Genomic DNA, 24,473 nt, shown 5'->3' with positions numbered 1-24,473 from the left:
GAGGTCCGATGTCTGCATGACGCTTCCTATAGATCGGCCGGTCCCCGCCAGCCATGCCAAACGTCAACGGGTGGGGAGCCCTTTCTCGGATGAGGCCGAGAATCCGCAAGAAATGAATGTTTCTGATAACACCATGGACACTTCGGTACCGGCCGCTCCCCAACAGACAGATGAGATGAACGATGTCAACACTGCCACTTCTCTTCATGACCCGTTTCCCTCTGTCACCTACAGGAAGAACCGAGCTTCCCGTGGTAGTGGTATTCCCGTACTGCTTCGGCTAGCAACTAGTGACTACTCCTTCTGGAAGGTCAATCGTAATGCTGCCGCTAGCGAGATACGCCTGCTAGCCCAACAACAAGTTGTGCACCACCGTTTCCACCGAGATGGTTCTCTCTTCGTCTCCGTTCAGTCTGAAGCGGCTGCCCGCTACCTTTTGTCAGCTAAGTGTTTAGCTGGAATCCCTGTGTTACCATCAGTACCTCAACCGTATGCCAGAAATATGGGCAACATTTATTCTGTATCTAAAGAGCTAGTACTCAAATGACGATCTCGTGCTCTACCTGAAAGACGCAAGGGTTATATCTGCAAGGCGACAGGTTCGGCATTCCGTAACAGAAGATGGCGGTGATGTGTTCACCCTGTTACGCAGCGTCATCCTAACTTTCCAACCCACAATCCTCTTCCACACCGAATTGCCCTCGGATCTCAGACCTTCATCGTTCACGAATACATAGAAGGCTTCATGCAGTGCTATAACTGTCAACGATTTGGCCATGTTGCTCGAAATTGCCCAAGTGCTAAGTGTGGCATATTCGCTGGACCTCACCGCCGATCAGAGTGAACAATAAGAGAGAGCCAATGTGTGCCAACTGTAAATCCTGCCATCCTGCATCGTTCTCTTTATGACCCGTGAAGACCGACGCCACAAAAAGACATCAAGATCGGATATTACGACTTCCATCTGAAGCTCCCAAGGGCGGTAATGCGTCTGGTACGAATGAACACGACTTTCCTACACTCGGTCTGCACAAGGCGAACAAAGGTGTCAGAACACCATCGCGGCGAAGCCCGTCAGACACACCCTGGTCCATCAAGACACGCACCTACGCCGGTGTGGCATGAGAAGACAGTTACCACAATCAGTCACCGAAGCTGTGCCTTCTCTGACACTCTTCTCTGCGGTACTCACCGCAGTCAAGGCAATTGTCAAGGCATTTCCTGGTGCTGCCTGAGGTTCGAGCGCTTCTGGCATTAGAGACATTAACTTTATCGCCGCATGATGAAATTGCATAGAAAGGCCATAGCGATGCAGTAGAATCCTCGCAGCCTACGTAACAAGCTCCCTGATTTTATGCCTCATTCACCGGTACAAGTTCCCTTTCATAGCTGTATGCGAACATGTCATGAATGCTGCAGTTCGCTTTAATAGATATACAATCTATCGACCTGATCAATCCTCTAAGAGGAGAACAGCGTTATACGTTCCTAATGACCTCGTTGCTGCACCCATAGGGTCAGTTTGTCATCGCTTTTATGATTGTCACCTGCAAGATCCGCCTTGCGCACATGCTGTTCACTGTTGTGAGTATCTATCTACGTCCCGCGGTACAGGTTCCATTGACTCACCTCGAAAGCTTCAAAGGAATCAGGAGGAAATGAAAATTCAAAGGAATCCCCAACTCTTGTGACTTCAATTCTCATCATACGGCCTGGCCGAAGCCGTAGAACGGACGGACGGGGAAGGAGATTGTTGGGAGCAATGGAGACTGCTCACATGTGCCTATACATAACAACCGACAGCCAACTTATATGCGATCACCAACGTCACTGTATGTCTTTCCTGGGGCTCAGCAGACATAATTCGCCACTTGTCGGGCGCTACCGATGTCGACACTCGAGGTAGTGACCACTTTCCCCCGTATATTTCGCACGATAGATTGACTCTCTCACCCACATTACGTCGCCGAGCAGAGAGAACGGCACGCCGAACTGGGCAACTTCCTGACATTGTAGCATACCGCCGGATGAAAGCTAAAGCAACGGGAGAACTTAAGAAAGAAGAGCGGAAGCGTTGGCGTAAGTTTTGTCGACACCTTTCAACGTTTGACCCGACCACAAAGACCTGGAGGGCAATTCGAGCCCTGAAGGATACTTGACGACAAAAGAATCCGTAGCAGCCCCAGCGGTGTCACCATCATCTTCGTTCAACATCTCGCGCCCGCGCAACCGCGGACAATAAACCAGTTGGGCACTTGCCGCCAAACCAGTCGGTTCTCTTTCTCTCTCCTTGAGTTCCAACAACTGGTGACCTCCTCTACAATTGGTGACCCGGTCAACGAACACCTCAGTCCGGTGTACAATTCGGCCCATTACCATCCAAATTTCTGCGTGACCACATTTGAAACCATCTCTGAATGTCCGAGGCATCTTCTCCCGAGGAACCGCTAGGCGACATCAGTTCACCGCGGCTCACTCATCGCAACGGCCGGCTGCTCAACACCATGGCTCGCTCATCCACACAACTCAGTTCGCCATGGTCGCACACTCCACGCCACGTCGCCACATGCGTCGTGATGGCAATCCTCGTGCTTTCCCCAGCGGCACCTCCCCGAGCATCACGCTCCCATACCGGTCGCAGTACGCCGCTGGCGACTGCACGGCACATCCTCATCGTCATGCCAGTCCCATGAACCGCCTTGCCTTCCCACCAGGCTTCCATACAAGATACTGGCAGCCCATACAGATGCGGTCAAGAGGCGCCGGGACCACCGGGGACACGCACGGAGTTTTACTCCCGGTCTCCCTGTGCTTTGCGATGGTCCTCCCCGCCACTCTCCTTGGCGACACTATGAGCTCACCGCTCGCGAACCGGATCTCTCTGGACATAGCCTCCTATGTACTGATCAGTATATAGGAGGCTATGCTCTGGATCACTTCGGCCTACCTTCGGCATGCTTTCCGCTTCGGCCCGCCCCTGGAACCCTCCTGGCCAGCTCTTGTCCGCACCGTTCATCCCGCCACTTCTGCCCACTCAGCACAAGACGCAAGTCCAGCCGTCCCTGCTCCACGTGTCGCCCTTCTTTCTCCTCTTCACGTATCGACGCGGACCTCAACCGTTAGCTCTACACCGCTCCGGGTCTGAGGGGGGGAGTGATGTGGCGGCCCGTGGAAGACGATGAAGACGTGCCTCTGCTGGCACGCGCCACAGCGCTTGCCAGCCAGTTCTACTGGCACCGTCCTAGCATGAGGCTGTGGCAGCTTTGCCATCGGCATCGCGGCGCCGCTGTTGTCGAGGCGCGAGCAAAATAAACGTTCGTACACTTGCTCCCTTGCGAGCTACCAGGAAGGTTGTCTCTTACCTGTGTCGCTACAACTGGTGACCCGGACGTGATACCCTTTTCTCGACACCCATCCACCTCCCTCGACCTCTATCAACCTCGACCTCCACCGACCTCTCGAACCCGCCCTCTCAACTTCCTCGCCCGGTCCAGGCTTATCCCCTCCATCGACCATACGCCGTTCCGTGAGCTGGTCCAAAAACCTGGTCCGCGCCCGTCGCCTTCCAGCGACGCGCTAGGAGGGGGGGAATTTGTGGCGGCTTTGCCATCGGCATCGCGGCGCCGCTGTTGTTGAGGCGCGAGCAAAATAAACGTTCGTACACTTGCTCCCTTGCGAGCTACCAGGAAGGTTGTCTCTTACCTGTGTCGCTACAACTGGTGACCCGGACGTGATACCCTTTTCTCGACACCCATCCACCTCCCTCGACCTCTATCAACCTCGACCTCCACCGACCTCTCGAACCCGCCCTCTCAACTTCCTCGCCCGGTCCAGGCTTATCCCCTCCATCGACCATACGCCGTTCCGTGAGCTGGTCCAAAAACCTGGTCCGCGCCCGTCGCCTTCCAGCGACGCGCTAGGAGGGGGGGAATTTGTGGCGGCTTTGCCATCGGCATCGCGGCGCCGCTGTTGTTGAGGCGCGAGCAAAATAAACGTTCGTACACTTGCTCCCTTGCGAGCTACCAGGAAGGTTGTCTCTTACCTGTGTCGCTACAAGGCCACGTCCATCTGCCCGCTGGGATACATTCCATCATCGCCGGTCAGGACTCATCTAGAGGAATACCACCTCCTCTACACATCCTTTCGCGGCATTGTCTATCGTTAAGCGTGTAGACGAAATCAACGACAGCGTTGAAACTGATGAATGTGCGACCGCCTCCAGAACCAGATAAAATCACCTATGCCGCACTGCGAAACCTTGACGGGCGGTCGCTCCAAGCTCTCCTTCATGTTTATAATACGTCTTGGCAACAGGGATCCGTACCATCTACATGGAAGGAGGCATTAGTTGTTCAAATCCTGAAACCAGGCAAACTCCCCTATCTTCTTTTCGCCGTGTGGGCCTGACAAGCCGTGTGGGAAAACGGATGGAGAGAATGGTTTTGCATCGCCTCGACTGGTGGCTCGAAAAACAATGTGTGTTCCCTGAAGAAATGGCTGGATTTCGTCGCCACCGAAGCTCCGTGGATCCAGTTCTCGACCTAGTCTCTACAGTCCAACATGCTCGTGCTCATCGACGGATCGTTATATCGGTTTTCCTGGACATCAGCGCGCATATGATACCGTCTCGCACATTTGCGTGCTCCGCGCCTTGCGGGTTCTTGGGGTATCTGGTCGACTCTTCAGCTGGCTCCACGACTTCCTTACGAACCGAACCCTCGCTGTCCGCACGTCCCACGGCCAAAGCCCTAAGCACCCTGTTCATCAAGGCGTACCCTATGGAAGCATTCTGAGTCCTATACTTTTTAATAGTTAATTTTAGTAATGGCAAGCCTAAAATCAATAATTCCTCCCAAGTAGCATTCTCTGTGTATGCCGATGACGTTGCCCTTTGGACAGTAGGCAAGTCACGACCAGCCGTTCAGCGCCGTTTGCAGCTAGCCTTAAATAATGACCATCTGTACCTCACGCGAATGGACCTTTCGCCTGAAAAGTGCGTCGAGCTCCCTTTCACTCAAGGCTATGAGAAATTTCCCTCTTTGGGTAGGTGAAAAGAAGCTCGGGCTTGTACGTTCCCATCGATTCCTTGGTCCACACCAAGGAAGCGGTTCCTGCCCAACACAGGTGCCCAACACAGATTCCTGGACTCGAACCTGTGTTGGGCACGCCACATTAAGCACCTTGAAACCAAAGCGCAGCGATGGCTTCCTGCAATTCAACATCGTTCTGGCTTAAGGTGGGGCTGTGATCAACGCTCCATTCTAGCCGTTCACGCGGCTTTAGTGAGGGGGACTGTGCTTTGCAGCCTTCCAATCTTGCACACGATTTCTTCAACGTCGAATACCCTCCGGACCCTGTTTGCCCGGTGTCTTCGTCGCTGCCTTGGAGTTTCAAGAATGGCTGAAACACGGCAAGTCCTAGCTGAAGCTGGTGAACTCCCGGTGGAGGTCCTCCGTGAGTGTGAAACGACTCGACACTTTCTACATTTGCGTTCACACATTCCCCGTCTCCCACTCCTCAGGAAAATTGGAAAACGTCCTGAAAGTGATTTCCATCGCATAGCGCAGAGGACACGCCAAGGCTGTCACTGGCTTCATAGCTAAGGACGTCACACCGCCGGACGCCCCCTGGTCTCTGCCTGTGCTACCCACCTTGGTACGTCTTCCGGACCTCCAGGACCGAAGAGATCAGGTTCCCCCTCAAGTGCTTCGGGCCCATTGGGGCATATCGTCCACTTTACCCCATGGGTTGGGTCGTATTCACTGACTCCACATCTACGCTGGAAAATTATGGCATCCGAGGCTCATCCGCACCGTTGGTTATGGATGTGTTAATGGCTTGTCTACGATACATATAATACTACATACCTCGCTGCAGTCTTTTGCCGAGGATGGATCAGTTTTCGCCCCGATAGCTTGCAGGGTTCTCCTGTGTCCGGTCCGTACATAGGCGTAACGATAGCTGGGAAAGAGCCAACTAAAGGGCGAAGACCCACGGTCGCCCATAGAGTCTACTATAGCTTCTTTCTCTTATCTTGCTTATGTCCATCTCGAGATCTCTGAGATGGTTGTATAAAAATGCAGAAAGTGCCATGTTCCTTTGTCTGTCACAATGCATACACGAAAGGTTTGTCTGTGGCGACATGTTGCACGTGGTTAGGAAATTTGGACGAGTGCTGGAAGCAATGTTTACCTCGGCCGGGATCGAATTAGTAGTAAGATGGTTCTAGATGCTGCGCTTTTTTATCCTCGTGACCAAATTTTCCTTACTACATATCATAAGTTTTTCTTTCTTCTGTCTTTGAAGCTGTCTGAAAGTTGTTTTCTTTGTAGCTGTCTGTTTGGAAAAACAACAAAGCTCCTTTTTTATCTGCATTCGTGATAGCCCTATACGCTCGCTATTTTTCTCGCAAGTCATTTGAGGTTTTTTGAGGGAATGCTCCAAGATATCATTTCTTGGGAGCCCAATATTAGCCATGTTTACCAAAGGCTGTGGTTCTACTTTTGAGGTTGTCGACACATCTTGCTATACGTGGAAAATCTTGCTTCCTGTTCACCAGGCAAATAGCAATCACGCTCATCTTGAACTAGCTTTGCTGTCCCCCCTCTACCACTCTTCCCCATTCTTCTAGCACGGTTCGGCGAAGGTTCTAGGAAACAAAAAAAAAAATTGTTTCGCCCCATCCGGAATGCTTCGGTGATCAAGGGCAAAAGCGATTGATCTTGGATGTCATCAAAACTCGTCAATTTATGTCCAAGCATAACCAAAGAAAAGAAGAATATGGTTGCCAAATTAAACGCAAAACAAGTCGGGTGGAGTGTCGACAAGGGTTGTTTATCGTATCCCACTGTCATGTGGAAAAAAGTACATCGGGCCAACCGGCAGACACGTTCTGATGCCCAGAAATGTACCACCCATCTGCCGGTACATTGTCAAAAAATGTGCATGTGCACCATTGTTTCCTAAGACAGTAATAGCGGACACATTCGACGACCCGAGATTTACGAAGCCTATCTCATTAAGAAGCAAGTTGGGAAATGTATAAGCGCAGCATCCATTGAAGTGAATCGAATAGAATAGAATGCACACACGTTACATGTAAGAATGTTTTCCCATAAATTCCAACAACTTATAAGTACGCTGTTGTCCTGTGTCCGTATTGCTGCGTTATTTTCAAGTGGAATTATGAATTTGTTCTCGTGTGCAGGTATGTTCCAAGTTTGGAGCGAGACTCGTTCATCTGAGTGACGTTGATCGCTTGGAAAACTTGACGTGCCTCGTGAGTGTGGACATGAGACAAGGAATTTGCTGGTTCCCCTCTGCTCGTTGAGCTACCAGCGTCCAGAGAGTAGAGAGGTCCATGTATCCGGGTTCTCCTGGAATAGCTGCATCCATTACATCGGAAACAATGCGAACCAACTGCGATACGCCGCATTCCAAGTATCCTGGAGGATAGAATGAGCGCTGTATGAGGCACTTTTTCCAGACAGATTTCTTCGGAAATCCTCACCTGGGGGACTGGAGAAGAGGAAGCAGAAATCAGCCACAGCTGGTATCCGATAAGTTTCTCTCAATATTTCCGACATGTCCAAGGTGTCAGGTTCTCGGTCACTCGTTATAGCCTGAAATCATTCGAGCTATCTTTCCTTTTCCAACTAAGATAGCTAGACCCACTTGGAAAAAGAACAGCTTAGGTTTCCCGAATAGGCTGGGACAGACATCACCGGTGAACGGACTGACCAGTCGATCCAATTCCAGTGGCTCTCCAGCGTACAGACAATGTTTATCCCCGTACGTGATGATCCAGCAGATGAAACAGTCCACATTATTCACAGTACTAGCAACTGCAGACAGAATTCCTTCGATCAGATTTTTTTTTCGCCAAAATAAAACAGTTTTGTCGGAAATGGTCACTCGTCCCACAGCGCCGGCAGCGAATCTAGCGCCCATAACATGACGTATTCGTTAGATACCGTATTTTCTCGATTTTAAGACGACACCGACTTCAGGGTACACGATCGTTGTACAGAGATGGGAGGCATTATAACAGTGCACACCATTTATTCGTCATCACTTTCTTAACCGCTGATTTTTTTTGTCGTTGTTGCTCATTGCGCTCCATTCCGTTCAAAGCGTTAGATACTTTTTTAAAAAGCGCGCACGCCAACGTCGTCAGGCACATCGCACCAAGCGTCCAAAATCGGCACAATTCTTGTTGCATCAGCCATCTTTTGACATTTGCTTCCGAAACTTGAAACCGCATTCATTGGCATACACGACAGTCCGTCGCATTGCTTCGTTTGTTTCACGCTGACTGGCGCTGACAACCACAACACGTGGCATCGATCGCGCTGCGCTATTGGCCCACTCCGCCCGTGGCGCGGATAATCGTATCTAAGTCATTGGAACATAGTACTTTGAGACATATGTCGCCACAGTTCCCTCAGAAGTCGGCCCAGGACGCACATTCGTGCAACGGCGATCCCTTTCACCGACACGGGATTTTTTCTTTAGAAAAAGGGTATTGCAGAAAATGCAGTATTGAAATTGAGCAGTGATGAAAGCAAAATGAAATGACGTAAATACGGGACTTGTAGGAATGTATACCTTCTATAAGAGCGTCATATATTTCCATGGCCGTCTTGTCGTTGAACAAGGTGCATTGGAAATTTAGAGAAATTAAGCTCTGCCTTAAGTGCTCCACATCCTCTTCCTCGTTGCTCATCTTTTGAAAAGGGTTCTGTAGCGAAAACCCTCAATGTATACCTCAATGTACCTCAATGTATAAGAGCAAGCACTTGCCCTGTTGTTGAAGATGTAGCAAACGTTCTTGTTGTGTATTTGAGGGTAGTACTCGTCCTCAACGTGAGCGCTGATTGCACCCACAGCTCCTGGGTCTATACCACTGCCAAATGTCCTGTGATCGCTAAAGGAAAGAAACTTTCATTTGGAAACCTACTCTCATTGAAAACTCAGTTCAAATGTGTATACCTCGGTAATGTGTCCAAACATGACTCGGGAACCTGTGGCAGGGCATCTGCACAAACCACAACTGTCCTTCAGAACCACATACTTTTCCTGAAAACTTTCTTCACAATAAGGGGTAATTTTCTGTTCAACGGGGGCTGGGGAAGTAGCACTTCTTTATGGCCCAACCATTACAGACGAACGCCCACAAAAACCGTCCACACAATTTTTGACCGTCGTAGAAATTTCGTTCCCTTTGTTGAATACGTTATATAAATGTATTCCAATTTGAATTGTCTTTATTGAAACTACTGAATCCAACCTGAATTGAACAGGAGGAGCTGAACCTCACTTGTGTCGGCAGGAACAACTTATTGACGCCAACAACTTGATCATTAGAGTAAGCAGCACTCACCCAAGTCGTCCGCCATGACTGTTTGTAGAGCAAGGTCCGCCACAGATAAGACAAACCAATCATCATCTTGTCGCGGATCAACGTAATCGATTTTTCCATCATAATGTCATCTCTAATTAATAAGCTATATCCTCAAAGTGCCGGCAATGAAAAATTTACTCACCTGGGGGAGTTGTTATCGTAGCTAGGAAAATGAGTAACATGACGTAAGAGTTGGCCACTGGAGCGGCTATATGCGCATGAGAAATCGGTTATTGTCTACGTGACATGAAACAGGGAAGTTGGTAGCAGAGAAGACCTCATGAAATATTCACGATTTTCTCGGCGATAAAAATGGTTTAGTCTGAGAGCCACAGCCAATGAAGAAACCTTGCCGAGAAAAATATTTATTGACCCAGAAGAATTATTATCGCAGCTTGGAAAAAGTGACATGACGAGTAAGTGTTGACATGGCACAGGGAAGTTGGTAGCAGAGAAGGCCTGAGCGGCCTTTTGCGCCCACGAAATATCCACGAGTTTCGTCAACGATGCGAGCCATTAGAGAGGACAGGTCCACTTGCACAGGGTCCTGGGGAACATGTTCCTTCAACACTTTAGTGACCATCTTGACGAAGTGGGAGAGATCTTCCTCATCCCCGCTTTCAAAGAAGCCTGCAATTGGATCGGATTGGATAATTATTGTTGGATATGCATTCGGTTCACATACCTGGAGCAGAAGAGAAGGCCAAGTAGAAATCGGCCATTGCGGGGATCCTGCATGGAATGTCAGGCTCTGACGCGGGACCCCCATAGGCATCTGCTACACAGATGGACTTGGAAGTCTTGTTCATGGCCTTGACGAATAAAATAATCAACTAAGCTGCCTTATATTAGAATGAACGACAATCATGTACCTGGACAAAAAATAGCTTTGGTTTTCCAAATAGTCCTGGGCATTTGTCACCGGCGAATGGCTTTAAGATAGAATCCAACTCGAGTGCTCTGTCACTCGCGTGCAGAGTATGTTCGTCGCCATGGGTAATAATCCAACAAAGGAAGCCGTCCGTTTGCGCGAGGTCGTCATTACTTTTTGCCACTGCAAATAAAGTCGCTTGGAGAAAAGTTGACGCACATTTTGTTGAGCGTACATTTCTGGAGAATATCATACAACTCCCACGCTTCCTTATTCTCGTAGTAAGTACAGATGAAGCCAATAGACTCCAAGGTGAGCTTTAAACGTTGCACGTCTTCTGTGTTCTCGATTTCCTCCTCGTTCAGGTGGTAGAATTTCTGTAAAAATCTCATCTTACATCTCATATCGTAATTGTAGCGTGTCAGCCACTTGCCCTTATGTTGAAGATGATGCACTGCATCTTCTTATACCTTCTTGGGTAGTAATTATCATTAAGCTTAGCAGAGACGACACCTTCAGCCCCTGCATCGGTTCCGTCAGAATATGTCTTCTCCGAACTGTCGAAAAGGGACGTTATTTCATTGAATTGTATTCAAATTTTAAGGAATAAAATTGATTCTTCGGGCGGTCCAGAGTAAGTACCTCGATAAGGAGCAGGACCCGCCAGAGGCTGGAAGGGAATCTGTAACGACGTTGAAATCCTTTCACCAAAGTTACGGTTAGGGTTGGAAGCGGAGAAACAAAGTAATTTTGGTTTGCTCATTGGAAGTTATGGTTGCGTCCAAAAAGGTTGCTACAGAGTGATACGCATAGAAACTCACCTTGCTTATCTTCCGCCATAGCGGTAAACTGCGACGTTGGCGTTGCCCACCCGACCCTTATCAGTGCAGTTATTTGAATGTTATCAGTGAAGGGCGCTTCGCTTCTCAGCCAACCAAAGTCAGCATCATGCAGGAAGTTGGTTTCAGTTAAACTGGTGGCCAATTTATAGCAACACAGCTTAGTGCTCGGAAATCGCTAGGTTGACGGCAGCGCTGGATCGCGTGACGGTTGCCTCCCGAACATGAGTGGCAGGAATCTAGCGAGTTTACTCGCTTGGGTCACGCTAGAGGCATCGCGGTCGGTCGTCTTCGGATTCCGTCGTCTGCTAACCCACGTGGACTTGGACATATGGGCCAATGAGGGCCCTCGTCACCCTCGGGATACGGATGTGACGACACCGGATATACTTATAGGCAATCCGGCTGCCCGGTCGTTTCGAGACCGGGCGGAAAAAGTGCTAGATGGCAAATGCCTGGCACTCGGAAAGTGATAAGTGAACATGCGAGATCTGGCAAAACTAGCGAGACCAGGCGGGATCTGGCAGAAAAAGGTACCACGAAACCTCGAAATGACCAGCCAAATTCGCAATGAGAGTTGAAAGACGACCGTGTTGTGTATGGATCCATATTTCAAAATGGGGAGTGCACAAAAAGACAGCAGACGACAGACACGGGCTTTTTTGTGCTCTTCGAACTGAAAATGGGTTAGACGCTGTCTTTTAATCGTGTGCAAGGACACCTAGTATTTGTACACCTGAGAGTGTCATTCTTTGACTTCATTCCGTGGAGAAATTGTAGTGCATATTGAATATGAAAGAACTGATGTTCTGAAGTTGGACCAACATAGAAGGGACAAATACATACAGAGTCCTACAGCTGGCTAACCTTTTCAGTGACTTTCATCTTTCAGCATATTGAATGTCTGTTGGGGAAAGATATTTAGGATGATTCTTGACGTCCACGAATATCTTCAGGATCCTTTCAACAAATAATGCCCTTCGATACTTGAAAACGGTACAACCCTCAAAGCTAGGAAGAACAAAATAAACACACGCTCTGAACTGCGAACAACGAATTTTATTTTCAGCCCTCTCTCGTGTCGGAACAAATCTGTATGCTACGATATCGAAAATCCCAAATTCCAATATCAGAGGTTATAATCGATGAGATCTGAGAATGACCGCGTGTTTCAAAAAGTCAAAATAGAATATCACTGTGTACCTTGGCGTGTTTTTTTTTTTTTTTTTTTGTCTGTACAAGTCATTTTCGCGAATGAAAGCCACATTTTGTGGCGCGGACAATTGCTCACCTCATTGTAAAATACCTCCATCCTGAAATTTTCATTTCCTCGTGAGGACTCCCTTGCAGTTTTTACGTGCTCCTTTGGAGCTTACACTCTCATCGAATCCAGTCATTTTTGAGACATTCACAACCGTTCATAATCAACGTTGTCTGCATCTCAGATGCATTCAGTTACTTTCACCAGCCTCTGTAAATCAGTTGGTAGCCCGCCTACACCGATCGAGGTTGCGAGTTCAGACAACACAGTGATGTCCAAAAGACGTCCTGCGGATATGTGTTTGGGAGATGCGGTGCTTCCAGAGGATGTCCTCGAATATCCCGCGGAGCTCCCCTGGGACATTCCGGTGTCTGCAATAAGACATCCCATGACCCTTGCTTGGGACGTCGCGTGGGACAAGACAGGGATATGATTCGGACGTGCTGAGATATTTCCTGCTATGCGCTCAGTTTTCACCTCGCTCTAAAATCTGATCTGGTGTCCTGTCAACAGGACATGAGGTAGTTTCACATAAGCTGTTTCATTGCTGTCGCTGTCCAGTAACAGAAATAAATGATTTACGTGGCTAATGGCTGCTTTAGTACTGGCAACTCAAAATGATGCGTCACATTTACATATGCCACGTACGTAAAAAAAAACAAAAAATATATACGCAGTATATAATATGAAGCCAAAAGCTTGAGGTGCCTATTTTCACTACATCAGGATAATGAACCAAGAAGACCAGAAGGCTTGTATTGCCGACTGTGGGATATATGGGAAAAGTCCAGAGAGCTCATTTAGAAAGGCGCGTTTCCTTTCTAAGAGACAAATTCGAGAGTCCTGCTCGCCTCTGAGTCAAAATGGAGGGTGAGGTGATTACGTACACAAACACCGAAATGAGGAATTGCTTGGAGTACGTGTTGCACCCCCCCCCCCCCCTAACATATTCCAAGTGAGACGGGATATTCCAGATGGAGTCCCGTTGAGATATCCAGACGTCCACACAAAGTTTCTGCGGGACTTCTCGTGACGTGACGGGATTGTGAGGATGTTCTCGGGAGATGTTATCCCTCCGATACGCCCTCATGTGGGCAAGGTGGAAGACCGCGATGATCATAATTATCTCCTACGTGAAGCCACGAATTATTACTACTATATTATATCAGTTACATTTCTCTTTCGAGGTACTGAGCACTCACGGCCCCTTTCACGAGAAACAAACCTTTAATCCGTAGGGACAACACAAACCTTGCCTTTCTCAGATCCCAGGGATGTGAAATCATCCCGTAATACTGCGCAAGTAATTGCTTCTCATCACTGACCAAGTATGCATTGAAGGCGTCTACAACTGTATTTCCACAAATAGATGCACTTGGATTTTGCAAGTTGTCATTCATTCATTTCCAATAACGGAAATGATTGCTCTCCTATATATGCCACGAAATGTGACAAAAAAGTGACAACGTAACAGTTCGATGATGCGGTTGGTTAGTTTATGATCAGATTAGTCCAAGCTCGGTGTTTGCATTTTGTGTCCAGGTTAGATTAAGTTCGCTGTTGGCATTTTTCCGCGCGTGCATTTTAGGCAGCTTATTTTAAATCGGGGGCTACGAAACATTTATTTTCCGCAGTTTATAATACAACTGGAATGTCCCTCACTTTGACAGTTTGACACTGCGATTGGAGATTTTGAAGCCTGGGATTTTGAACGAGTGGATTGTTAACTATGAAAACAAGGGGCGTCCGGAAAAAACGTTCGCGGAAGAAATGGCACTAAAAAAAGGGTCCCGGAAGAAATGGTCCCAGCTGGCATGGGAGGAAAAAATGGTCCAATGCGCGCCGATGGTGCCTATATATGTCGACGTATGAAAAGAAAATTCCAGGGTCCCCTATGGTTTAGTGAGCCTCGTTCTCGAGCACTGAGGCGCGTTTTAGTTCCTGTTTCCGTATAAGACCGGATTGGCAGGCCAACAGCCGGTACACCAACAACACAAAACTTTGCGAGGACGTCCCAAACTAATCCCAAAGCCCCTGGTGGAGCTAGTGGACGTTTCAGTGACATTCACGGGATCTGCGTTAGAAACGCGAGAATGTAAAATCCGACCAACTGCCTCGTGGGTGCTACAGCGGGAGCACGCTGTAACACAGATAGCACAGAACTTTGTGGGGATGTCCTAAACAGGTCCCACAAGGTTGCTATGACATTGTAAGGATCTGTTTGAAACGCGACGTCCCACAAAATAAACCTCTACCCAAGAAACGTCATCATGACGTTGGTAGACAGACTGGAAGGGGAGGGCGTTGCCTCCTATTGAAAGAAAAGTAGGACGTCCTTAATCGCCTCAAGACCGTGGTTTTCGGGCGGGACCTTGTTCGTCCCATAGCTTCGAGCATAGTTCAACTCTACCAAACTGGTGGCGCTCACGAACACTATGACGTCATTCGTTTACAAACAGGGAGAGGTCTATCTTCAGTGGAAGGACAAGCGTCCAGAAATGAAAGCCGGTTAAGAATCCGTGTTAGCGCCGCGAAGCAACTGTGGCTATGAGCGGCGGGGGGTTAGTATGCATCTTGGGCCAACTTCGTCAGACAGCGCAGCCGGTGACAGGATTCGAACACCTCTCAGCCTCGGCGTGGAAAGCGATCACCACTATGCCACGGGAGGTTAAAAAGTGAAAAGTGGCCTCAGTGACCAGCGTTTCGTGCACCCAAGGGCAGACTTGCGGCTGAGACGTGAGCTCATGTCAAAGATTTCATTTCCGGTGCTGCTTTGCTGTTTGGCTGTTGGGTTGATCGGTTCGCGGTGCTTCGCAACGCCTGTCGAGGAACTGCCGTGAGCTGTGGCTAGCAAACTTAACAACACTCTATCCTCTGGACGTCCCAAATAAACAACAACTCTATTGTTGGACAAATAGACCCCAAAAACGGAACAGATTCCGTGTCCAAAAATGGATGTCCGTCGGACATTCCCGGTTGTATACCCGCAGGATGTCTCATGTCGGCTGTTTCAAGGATTGTCCAAATCACGTCTCCATGGGATGTTACACCGAACATTTCTTGCGGGAAAGAAACAGGAGATTTTGCAACAATGTGGAAGCTTGGCTGTCGGTCGACCAACTGAATATCCCGAATGAAACCAGCCAGAAACATAAGACGTTATGTTGATGGTGAATACTCCAACCAATTTCTTACTTGAATGATGTGTGTGTGTGGTAATCGAATTAGACACCTCACCCTCCTCTTTGTATCAAAAGCGAGCAGGACTCTCAAATTCGCTCAAGCTATTAAACCTAGTTGTGTGGAAATGGAGTGAAGGATGTCTCCCTTCAAATTCGCGTACTTACGTGAGGAATGTGGCACAAGTTCGCCTGCTCACACAGCCTGCCTTGGATGTGAACGGTTGCGGGGCCTCCAACAACAAAAGCTGATCCCAGGAACAAAACGCGGCATATCCCAAGGGTGTCTTCAACCCTGCCCTAGAATATTAATACAATGAAAAATGAGACACCCAAATACGCCTTATGGACTCCATCAAGCATATTTGGGTGTCTCATTTTTTCATTGCAGCGATATTCTAGACCAGGGTAGAGGACATCCCCAATGTTACATCACAGTTATGTTCCTTGGATCAGCTTGTGTTGTTGGGGTCGGCAATGTATGTCAGTCTAGGCCACCCTCTATTATCTGACAAGGTATGCAGGTATTTTGCATTTTCAACTGTTGTGCTCCTCAGAAACCTAAACTATGGTTTTGTGAGCTGTGAAGGGCACAAAAGGGAGGATAATAACCATTTGGGTTTGACATTTATTGGTGACCTGCTGGTCGTTTTACGGTTTCACGCCACTCGCGATCATAGTCATCATCACCCTAGCCAGTAAACAAGATATATCCCAGAGACGTCCCAGAAAAGTCGCAAACGTCACATATGTCCGAGACGTCCACAGGACGTTTTCTGTACGTCCACAATGTGATGCAGAAATTTGTGTCACTTTGCATATCCCAGGGAGATCTGCAGGATGTACAAAGAAAGAACCAACAGTGCGATATTTTATGGACATATCCTGGACATGTGATGTTTACTCGAATGACGTAAGACTTTTCAAGCAAGGGGGAATCTTTTGGTTTTGCAACTTTATGTACAAGGTAATCACAATATAGAAGATAGCCTGTATTAAAAACACAGTATGTGGTATGTAGAGTGTTACTGGGTATATGTAATTGGAGACGTACCGATTAACTACAAAGACATCGTCACCGCTACAAGCGGCTTTCGCGACACCACATATTAATGAACGTGTCCCAGGTTTTTTTTTTTTTTTTTTTTTTCATCCAGTACTCTAATAGACGGTGCGGAACGATACTCGAGAGCTAATGACGGGTGACGCCTCTTGACTGGGATGTTCATATTTGGATACACTGGAGATGGGTCCGGTAGTTGCGTAGTAAACAAAATATGTACGCAAACAGGTTTTAGCAGTTCATCTTGGATAAAAACCGCCAGAAATTACGAGGATAAAGAGAAGCTTCCAGAGTGGCACCTCGTCTTCTTTAGCGCGTATTCTCAACGAAATGAAACCGAAACAATCGTGTAGAAAGATAAGATTACTTTGAAAGTATTTTTCCACGTTTATGTTTTACATGAGCCCGGCCCATTATTTTGTTTGTTGATAGGGGAAACACTACCATCTCCCTGAAATAAACCTCTGTATTGATAAACAAATCCCTTTTTTGTCTCCTAGCACGCTATATTTGTTATTCACGTTGAGTATCCTCACATCTGGATGTAAACTTTACCACATATTAGGGATATGCTATACCCCTGTGGCGATTTATTTGACATCCTTTTATTAAGCCTCTGTACCCAAGTCTACATTGTGATGCTTCTTTTCTTTGTCTTCATCATTGGTTCCATGGAGGGACAATGTTTCAACTCAGTTGCAGGAACATGCATTTACTCTGTCATCTCTAGGATAGTCTGGGCTCCCATCAATCTGGTTCATCTTCATTCACGGATGCAACAACTCGTTGCATCCGTGTCTACTACATTACATCTCGTTGTCTACTTCATTCACGGACCACCATGAAAGCAGAAAGTTTTCAACCACATAATTCAATTCCATGGGCAGCATCATCAGTAGGGTCAGAAAACAAATCACAATGAAACCTTCTCAGAAGTTGTCGGAATTTTTTGAAAATTTTCGCCTCGTAGGCGCCAATGTTTGCAATGATGTTTCAGCAGTGTCTGTACCGCAGACTTGTAACACACCGGGTAGGTTGTTACTCCAAGAAGATCCTTTGAGTGCAACACACTAGGCTAAGTTTCGGAAACAATCTATTCTCCTGTACCGTATGTTATGCTTTTCATTCCGTTGTACCTAAGGTTTGTTAGAAATCCAGCGTAGAATGCGATGGAAGCCAGGGGGTTAACACAGTTGCCTTCAAATGGTGGAAGCTCTTTATTGCACAGACAAAAAATAGTCCCTTCTTACAATCAATTAATACTGGTTACAAGAGTAGTAGCTCGCACACACATTTATATGCTGTTAAGAGGCCTCCACTGCAAAAAGACACCATTCTCCCAGAGCAGTAAAAGAAGTCACTCTCTCTTCAAAGGGTGCACTGAGGACAGGCACAGATGGTTTATTAATACTGATCGCTTTGTGATATGTTTTATCTTTTTTCCTATTAACCTCAAGGGGTTGAGATACCTAAGCTACAAATAATCTCGAGGGACATACATACTTAGTGACATAAATGGCAACCACTGTGTCTTTGGTTTAGCGTAACGGGGCTAACGGAGCTTTTGTTACCAAAGCCTCTTTTAAGATCAATTCAAAGATGGCTTAACTTGTGGCTCAATATCAAAAATCTTGCGGGAGTTGGTGACATTCACCCATGGTGAGGCGATTCATGGCCATCTCCGTGATGCCATGGTAGTGAACAAAAGCTGCCGCTATCACCAGGATGTGGAAGATCTGGTGACTGTGAAACTGCACAAAGAAAAATACTGATTATATCCCACTCAAGTTGTTGGGCGCAACCAAAATGTAAGGTACGTATAAACACGCGAGAAGCATTTGCGCATTTCTCACCAGAAGGTCACACTTTCCAGGGAACCACCTCTCTGGAACACGCAGGGCATAGAAGAGAGCTCCAACAATGTACAAGGAACCCATAAGACAGAGCCAGCCAAAGGAAGCATGGTAGACAGCACTGAAGAAACCCTCAGCTATCAAGTAGTGAAGGGCTGGAACAACTCCGCTTAGGCCAAACCCCATAAACACACCTGTGAGACAAGATAGTGTAGATAAGACAAGATCATTGTACTGGTAATGTACCTGGCAATGTACCTGCACGCAGTGGCCTGTAACGAGGTTCCCCAAACTTGTCCCATAGAGAGACAATGACGGCCGCAATGCCTAGTACAATAACCACAGTCAAGTAGATGAGCTTGGGCTGGAAGTCACAGTAGAAGCCATAGTAGAGCCACGGCACAAAGGATCCAATTATAAGCAGTGCTATGCCACAGTAGTCTAACTTGCTGAAGAGCTTGCCCACTTTCTCAGAGTGGCAGCTCACAGTGTGGAATGTGAAAGACATGCCCATGCACATGATGGCTCCAGCAAAGAAAGTGGCAAACACCACTTTCTCCTGCCACTGGATCTCTGCTGAGGGACGTGTCAGGAAATAGAGAGCGATGCCTGTGAATGCCAGGCAGCCTGCACACAAACATGTCAGGTTAAATATTCTGCCCGAGTGACACCTTCTTAGTGTTGTTTTTCACACCCAGCTTTCCTGTTACAGAAAAAACCATGTGAAGGATTATTGTTCGTTCCCCCGCTGAGCAAGCACCCAGGATGCAATGCGTGAGCACACAAATTTTTTCCCAACTTGTCTATTACTTAATTACTTTTAATTACTTCACAGCTCTAAGCACGAGTGAGTAAACAAATAAACAGTGCTGAACATGAACATCCAAACATTTAGCAGTCTTAAGGGGGCACTGAAATGTAAAAATAGCTTGCTCTCATATGAAAGTCAGTGTTTCAATTAGTATAATGCAAGCAAAATTAGTTGACACAGCACTACCATTTAGACGAAAAACGCAACGAAACAGAGCACTCTTTGGTGGCATCCAATCAGAGTCTGTCGTGTGTATTTGGTCGTAATGTTGTGTACACGCATTGCTGCATTTTTCGATACCAATTTACTGAATTGTAGCCCACAACAGTAATCGCAAATGTTCTAGTGACAACAACTATATTCACGTCGTCAGTCGCACTATGTTTTTCACCATGTCATTATCATTTTCTCCATGGCATGGCATGAAAGCGACATTCACTGCTTACTGCGGAGAGTCCGGTATAATACTGATCGTAGCTTCGTAATAGAATCAAAGTTTTCAATTACGACAACAAGCGCGAAATTAACGTACATAGCGTGTAACGTAAATGGACACGAACTTGCGTGGCCCTTTGAACCCTCCTATGTGAATGCATTACGAGTACAAAAATCAACCTATATATTATTGGATAAAATTTGAGTCCAAATCGTTTGCCACTTCAGACAAGGAGAAAAGAAGCGAACCCTATTTGTACAAACCTAACAAATGAGTCCAGATATTTCCGGTCTCTGTATGGATACGAAAGATGGAACGGAAGCAAGCGCTGAAGGAAGGCAACGGAGGTCGGTGGTTCTTGTGCAGAAAGTCATTATCTTGGAGCCACTGGGGGAGTGATGTGAAGTGACACACCTGCAAGCAAACACTCACTTATTGTACTGCCATTTAAAAGCCACCTCAAGCAACTCACCTTCCAAGCCTCTTCCCAGACCTTCCGCACAAGTTGCTCCGCCTGCTCCGCTTCTTCCAGCACTTTGCGGACCAGATGCTCCGCCTGTTCTGCCGCTCTGGCAGGGAGGGAGAGGTCCAGGGCATTGTCTTCTTCCTAATTTTATTGTTGCCACACATTATTCTGCAAAGCGACGCTGTCATTCCCTCGAGAGTAATTATTTGCGGAACAAAGAACCGAGTAGTCATTTAGAATAATTTTGTAATCCGAGATAAGGCATCAGTTATGTATGTGATAAGACCTCCAAAATGGTAGCCCCGATAACGTGGAATAAATTGCACCTCGCAAGAATCAAGCAGCTGGTCATCCTCTGGGCTTCCAGGAGGAGCAAACGTCGGGGAAGAATCTCCCAAGCAATCTTGGTCTTCTAGGAATCGTTCTACATTGGCTCGCCGCCGGACCTCCATCGTACTGCACTTTTTTCTTGGTTGGACTCCTTTTTGTGGTCAAGTGTTTGTCAAGTCTGTCGAGAGGCACAAAAGATAAAAGCAGGGAAAGTGGCTCAAAAGATGAATGGATGCCAAAGTCTGATACAAGAACCATTAAAGGGCCAGAATGATGCAAGCTTATTGAGCTACGTGCTATTACTGGCCAGTGAAAATGCCTCAAGAAACATAAATACAATGATACAAATCAAACAGGCCCAAAATAAGAAAGCTATTCAATATGATACAAGCATGTTGGTGATAATCCAAAATGACAATGGATGAACATCAACTTGAACAGTCCTGTCGCTCTCCCATTGTTGTCCCTCAATATCCAGGAATGACAACATGATGTGGAACTACATGTGGAACACACCTCATTATCCCCATCAACCCCTGGTGGTCTGCGATATGAACCTCTACGTTATTTTTCTTTCAAATCCAATGCAGTTGTAAAAAGTATTTCATTTGCATCTTAATTTATTGAAAAAGTTTACGGTTCCTTATTTCTCGTTCCATTTTGAAATAGTTGTGAGAGATTTAGTATAGCAACTGGAGATCACTGAAACTGGTAAGACAAGAATACATATTATGATGGACATTAAGATAGCTCATTTCTATGTAGTGTCATGCCGGTCCTCACAGATGAGTCAGATCTAAAAGTTGTTTATCTGAGCACTAATTCTGTACGAAACTCCCTGTCTGATATATCTGCTATGAGATGATGAGATCACCGCCCCTAGAAATACAACTTGGACAAGAAGCTTTCATGGAATTTCACGATATTTACATTCAATCCATTTAAGCTGCATCGATCAACTAATTGGTTAATATCAAATTGTAGTTTCAGAGACAATTCTGAGATAGTGTTGGTCTCTCCTGCACAAAGAAAAACTTGGGAATACTCAATCAATTTAGAATGGGCATTTATATGTATTCAAAAGAAAAGAGGACCTAATACTGACACCTACAGAACCAAAATATCAGAAACAACAGGGGGTAAAAGGGAATATTGACATTTAACGTGGAATCACTTCTGCGCAAGACCATAGAGAAAGTTTGTTCGCACACCGCTCAGAAACGGCGTCATAAATGTTCTCCTTGCTTTACCCTCGTCAATGGCACATTTTGTAGACTATCCGTTCATTTGTATTGAGCCCGCAAACATTTTAGTGCGCGACACTCTATCGAGATGGCAGCACATGTTCGAGACGCGCCAAACTTTACTTTCAATTCAATCAATAAAAATCAACGGCTCAACCTTGTCTCCTAAAAAATACGTCATTGACTAGATAAAAGCTAAGAGAACACGCCAGTACCAATCTTAAGATGATAGTTTAGAGCGTGTCTTGTGTCGCCCATAGACTTCTAAAGAAGTGATTCCCCCTTAAGTTTCAAATCAATTACGTAACTAACTGTTAATTACGGTAAGTGAGGAACCATTAATTTTGTAACTAGATAACTTGTCTACGAGAATCTTGCGATCAAAGGCCTTAGAAAAATCAGTCATGTCAGTTGATTGTTTTATGTGTTCAGTAAAGAGCTGTCTCTGTCGAGAATCCAAAGCAAAAACAAATTTGTTTGAACACGATATATGAAATTTATTTATGTGGCTCATTCATCAGTTGTGAAACAATCTTTCAATTATTTAGCTTATAAGTAGGAAGATTGAAATTGGTCTATAGTTGTCGATGGTTGACTTTTCTTATGAATTGGCACAATAATAGCTTTTTTGAGACAACTATCTTCGTTAAATGCACCTCAGCAAGTACAGCGGCGACAATATCTTTCAAGTTTCACTTTTGAGATCGTAATGTTGTTAATGGTATCAGATACCTCTGAGGGTGAGGTGGGTTTCTGAGGTTGTCACCTGCTGTTGAACTCGTTGAACAGGTGGCAGAAAAATTGTCACACGATGCCATAAAGGTTTACATTCTCAGATAACCCCTTTTTTTTTTTTTTCAAGAAACACCTAGTGCTTTGGCCGCACATTTACTGGGAACTGTTTCCCATGCAGAGTTAGTAACTGCGAATAGGAGTCAAAACGCAGGCTAACTGGTGATACATTATGAAAAGAACAAGGAATACAGTGTCTGTATTCCTTGTCTCGGGGTTTAATCGTTTTCATCAGATACTGTGTTCATACTTGGAGAAGATCGTCCTTTGAGTTGAGTCTAGTCAGGAAGCCATCGGGAATATAAACGTTTTGGTGTTTCTTTAATCTTAGCAGTCTGCACTCTGCTACAGTACGATGCAAGCGTAAATCTGCAACAGAGGACCGAAAGAATGTCACAGAGCACGTCAAGGTCGCCTTATGCAACATACGTCACGGGTCGTTTGTCCGTATATAGTACATTCTCCTCAGATGTTTCAATAATAATTGAGGACGATATTCTCAGTCACAGCCGCCAAAAATACAGAGGTCCATATTTGTGGCAAAATGTGAGAGAAACCTCCTATATTGTTGTTTCGAATCAATGAAAACGGTCCTAAAAATGTGTCTATTCAATTTACGGGCCCTCTTTCGATTTCGAGAGAACAATGAAAGGTGTAGAAAAGACTTACCCAAACGAAACTGATTACGAAATCATCGTCTCGTTACGCGCTGCGGTAGGAATTTTTGAAAACGTAATTTAGATTTGACGGTCTTCGTAGAACACCACTCTCTTTTGGGTAGATGGATGGGGGAGTTTTTACGTGCTTTTCCTTTTGGATTTGGATTGGATGTTGTGTGTGCCTTTTCCCTTTGCAACGCTTCGCGATTCGCGAACACGCGAGGCAGCACAGTGTCGCCAGATCACTTAGGCGAAAATTCAGGAGTGAAACGCTTCACTGCGACCTAACTAGTGGGCCATATGATAAATAAACACGAACTATCGCGATATATAGGCGATATAATAAGCAAAATATACTTGTTACATATATATAGTATACGATCATTCGGATGGATTGGATGGATTGTTGGTGCACCCCTGGGCCCTGGTGAGCCTCTTTGAAATCTATGGTGCGGACATGCTTTACCACTGATCGCCTTTTACAATCGAGATCAGTGTGCTTTACCGATTGTTACCGATGCTGCCCCGATGTTCCTTTTGAGCTGAACTTGTAACACGATTTGCTGAACACGATTTGTGTAACCTAGCCTGACCTAACCCAACTAAAATGCGCTTACCTGACCTAACCCAAGGCCCATACCTTTCGCAACATTACCCATCCGAAGCCGTTAGGCTTAGCGTGGCCGTGTTTTTCTGTGCTTCAGATGGTGTTAATGAAATGCATATAAAAAAGGTTCCAGACCACATCATTTTATAATTCTTATATTTTTAGACTCTCTCACTTCCATGCATTATTTCACTTTTAAACACACTCACCAACTTTTAAAAGCCGCCAGTCCCACTGCTATAGTATGCAGCCGAAGTCAGGAATAATCGTGATTTTCTTTTCACAATTCACATGTTTTCACATCTTTTCACATCCCCCCCCCCCCCCGGAATTCTTTTTTTGAAACCCCTCCATACGTGGGATTCTGGATAAACATGAAAGAACTGATATGTTCTGAGGCTGGAACAACATAGAAGGGACAAATACATACAAACCCTCAATTTGCCTGAGAAATTATATATCCAGAAGATGTGGGTTTGAGTCCTACAGCTGGCTAACCTTTTCAGTGACTTTCATCTTTCATTCTGGATAAACCACTGCGAAGGACCAATTTACGTCCAGGAACTAACAACTAACTAAGTACCACCCTGACTCAAAAGGGATAGCACATGGCTACTAGTGTTGTGCGTGTTTTTCTTTTTTTTTCCCCTCTCTCTTTA

At 46.2% G+C, this 24,473-nt stretch overlaps 3 protein-coding genes across 4 annotated transcripts; all 3 read right to left on the bottom strand.

Moving 5' to 3' along the window:
* Positions 1-6,813: 6,813 nt before the first annotated feature.
* Positions 6,814-9,555, bottom strand: LOC135397408 (caspase-like). The gene is made up of 8 exons (XM_064628996.1): positions 9,546-9,555; positions 9,383-9,400; positions 8,992-9,037; positions 8,803-8,926; positions 8,608-8,740; positions 7,675-7,844; positions 7,511-7,622; positions 6,814-7,445 (listed from the first exon to the last, which is right to left on the bottom strand). Exons 2-8 carry the CDS (start codon positions 9,396-9,398, stop codon positions 7,237-7,239), a joined length of 810 nt encoding a protein of 269 aa, XP_064485066.1. The 5' UTR covers positions 9,399-9,400; positions 9,546-9,555; the 3' UTR covers positions 6,814-7,236.
* Positions 9,556-9,752: 197 nt separating this feature from the next.
* On the bottom strand, positions 9,753-11,291 carry LOC135397407 (caspase-3-like). The gene is made up of 7 exons (XM_064628995.1): positions 11,096-11,291; positions 10,917-10,956; positions 10,708-10,831; positions 10,510-10,651; positions 10,276-10,457; positions 10,089-10,215; positions 9,753-10,033 (listed from the first exon to the last, which is right to left on the bottom strand). The coding sequence occupies exons 1-7, from the start codon at positions 11,112-11,114 to the stop codon at positions 9,789-9,791; spliced, it is 879 nt and encodes a 292-aa protein (XP_064485065.1). The 5' UTR covers positions 11,115-11,291; the 3' UTR covers positions 9,753-9,788.
* A 6,523-nt stretch (positions 11,292-17,814) lies between these two features.
* LOC135397406 (adiponectin receptor protein-like) lies at positions 17,815-23,418 on the bottom strand. Of its 2 annotated transcripts, XM_064628994.1 has the most exons (8): positions 23,218-23,418; positions 22,799-22,917; positions 20,509-20,690; positions 20,189-20,323; positions 19,980-20,130; positions 18,728-19,096; positions 18,470-18,663; positions 17,815-18,367 (listed from the first exon to the last, which is right to left on the bottom strand). In XM_064628994.1, exons 3-8 carry the CDS (start codon positions 20,632-20,634, stop codon positions 18,239-18,241), a joined length of 1,104 nt encoding a protein of 367 aa, XP_064485064.1. In that variant the 5' UTR covers positions 20,635-20,690; positions 22,799-22,917; positions 23,218-23,418; the 3' UTR covers positions 17,815-18,238. The 2 variants fall into 2 exon arrangements, with proteins under 2 accessions (XP_064485064.1, XP_064485063.1); XM_064628993.1 differs by lacking the exon at positions 22,799-22,917 and having other exon boundaries at positions 23,218-23,417.
* Positions 23,419-24,473: the final 1,055 nt, after the last annotated feature.

Source organism: Ornithodoros turicata, chromosome 6 (genome assembly GCF_037126465.1).
Source record: "Ornithodoros turicata isolate Travis chromosome 6, ASM3712646v1, whole genome shotgun sequence".
In the NCBI taxonomy this organism is placed as follows: domain Eukaryota; kingdom Metazoa; phylum Arthropoda; class Arachnida; order Ixodida; family Argasidae; genus Ornithodoros; species Ornithodoros turicata.
Note: the sequence above shows the minus strand (reverse complement) of the source record. Positions and strands in the feature narration are given on the sequence as shown.